The following is a 711-nucleotide window of genomic DNA, read 5'->3' on the forward strand; positions in this document are numbered from 1 at the left end:
GAGACACCCACCCCCATTACCCAGCACTTAGGAGACGAGGTTGGTTGCTAGGTAAGGTCCCTTTGCCGTTCCACAAGCCCCTTCTCCACCTGCCCCTGCTCCTGAGATGCCACCACTGGGCTCCCTGGAATTATCAAGAACTCTGGGAGGGCACTCCCCAAGGCTTAGCAGGATGGGCAAGAAAAAGACAGAGGAAGCAGACAGAGGAAGACTGACAGGAGGCCTCAGAGTCAGCCTTGCCTGCTCATGGAACCCTGAGTGGACAGATGGACGGGTGGAGGCAGCCGGGGAGGCCACGTACCAGGTACCACTGCTGGGGAAACTTGGGGTCCGTGGGCTCCTGGTATATGTCCCGTTTGGCCCGTCGCTTTGCCACCTGCTGCTCCAGCCACTTAACCTGTGAGGCAGTGAGGGGAAGACAGTGTGGGAGGAGGATGAGGGAAGGGGAAGGCTGGCGGCGGGAGGGGCTGGGGCTGCACTCACTTGAGGTTCCCGCTGCAGCCGGTTGTGCCGCAGGCGGTGAGGAGACAGGGACCGCTTTGTCACCGCTCGATGCCAGAAGTGGTAATAGTCACCGAAGATCTGTAACAAAGCAGGGAGACTGAGCTGGGCTTTCCATCTGTCAGTTCCCGGGGAGGCGAGGGGTGGGGGTGGACAACCAGTTGCAAGGGGAGGATCAGGATGGCAGGCTGGGTGGTGGGCATCCAGTCC

At 60.8% G+C, this 711-nt stretch overlaps 1 protein-coding gene across 1 annotated transcript in view; it reads right to left on the reverse strand.

Annotated features, from left to right (window-relative positions):
- FURIN (furin (paired basic amino acid cleaving enzyme)) overlaps nt 1-711 on the reverse strand; it is a 10,062-nt gene that overhangs the window by 8,703 nt on the left and 648 nt on the right. Inside the window, exons 2-3 of the mRNA XM_010841140.1 lie at nt 484-582; nt 302-397 (exon numbers count right to left, since the gene is read on the reverse strand). Coding sequence (XP_010839442.1) covers nt 302-397; nt 484-582 — 195 coding nt within the window. The remainder of the gene's footprint in view (nt 1-301; nt 398-483; nt 583-711) is intronic.

The sequence above is a fragment of the Bison bison genome, unplaced genomic scaffold, assembly GCF_000754665.1.
Source record: "Bison bison bison isolate TAMUID 2011002044 unplaced genomic scaffold, Bison_UMD1.0 scf7180017864155, whole genome shotgun sequence".
In the NCBI taxonomy this organism is placed as follows: Eukaryota; Metazoa; Chordata; class Mammalia; order Artiodactyla; family Bovidae; genus Bison; species Bison bison.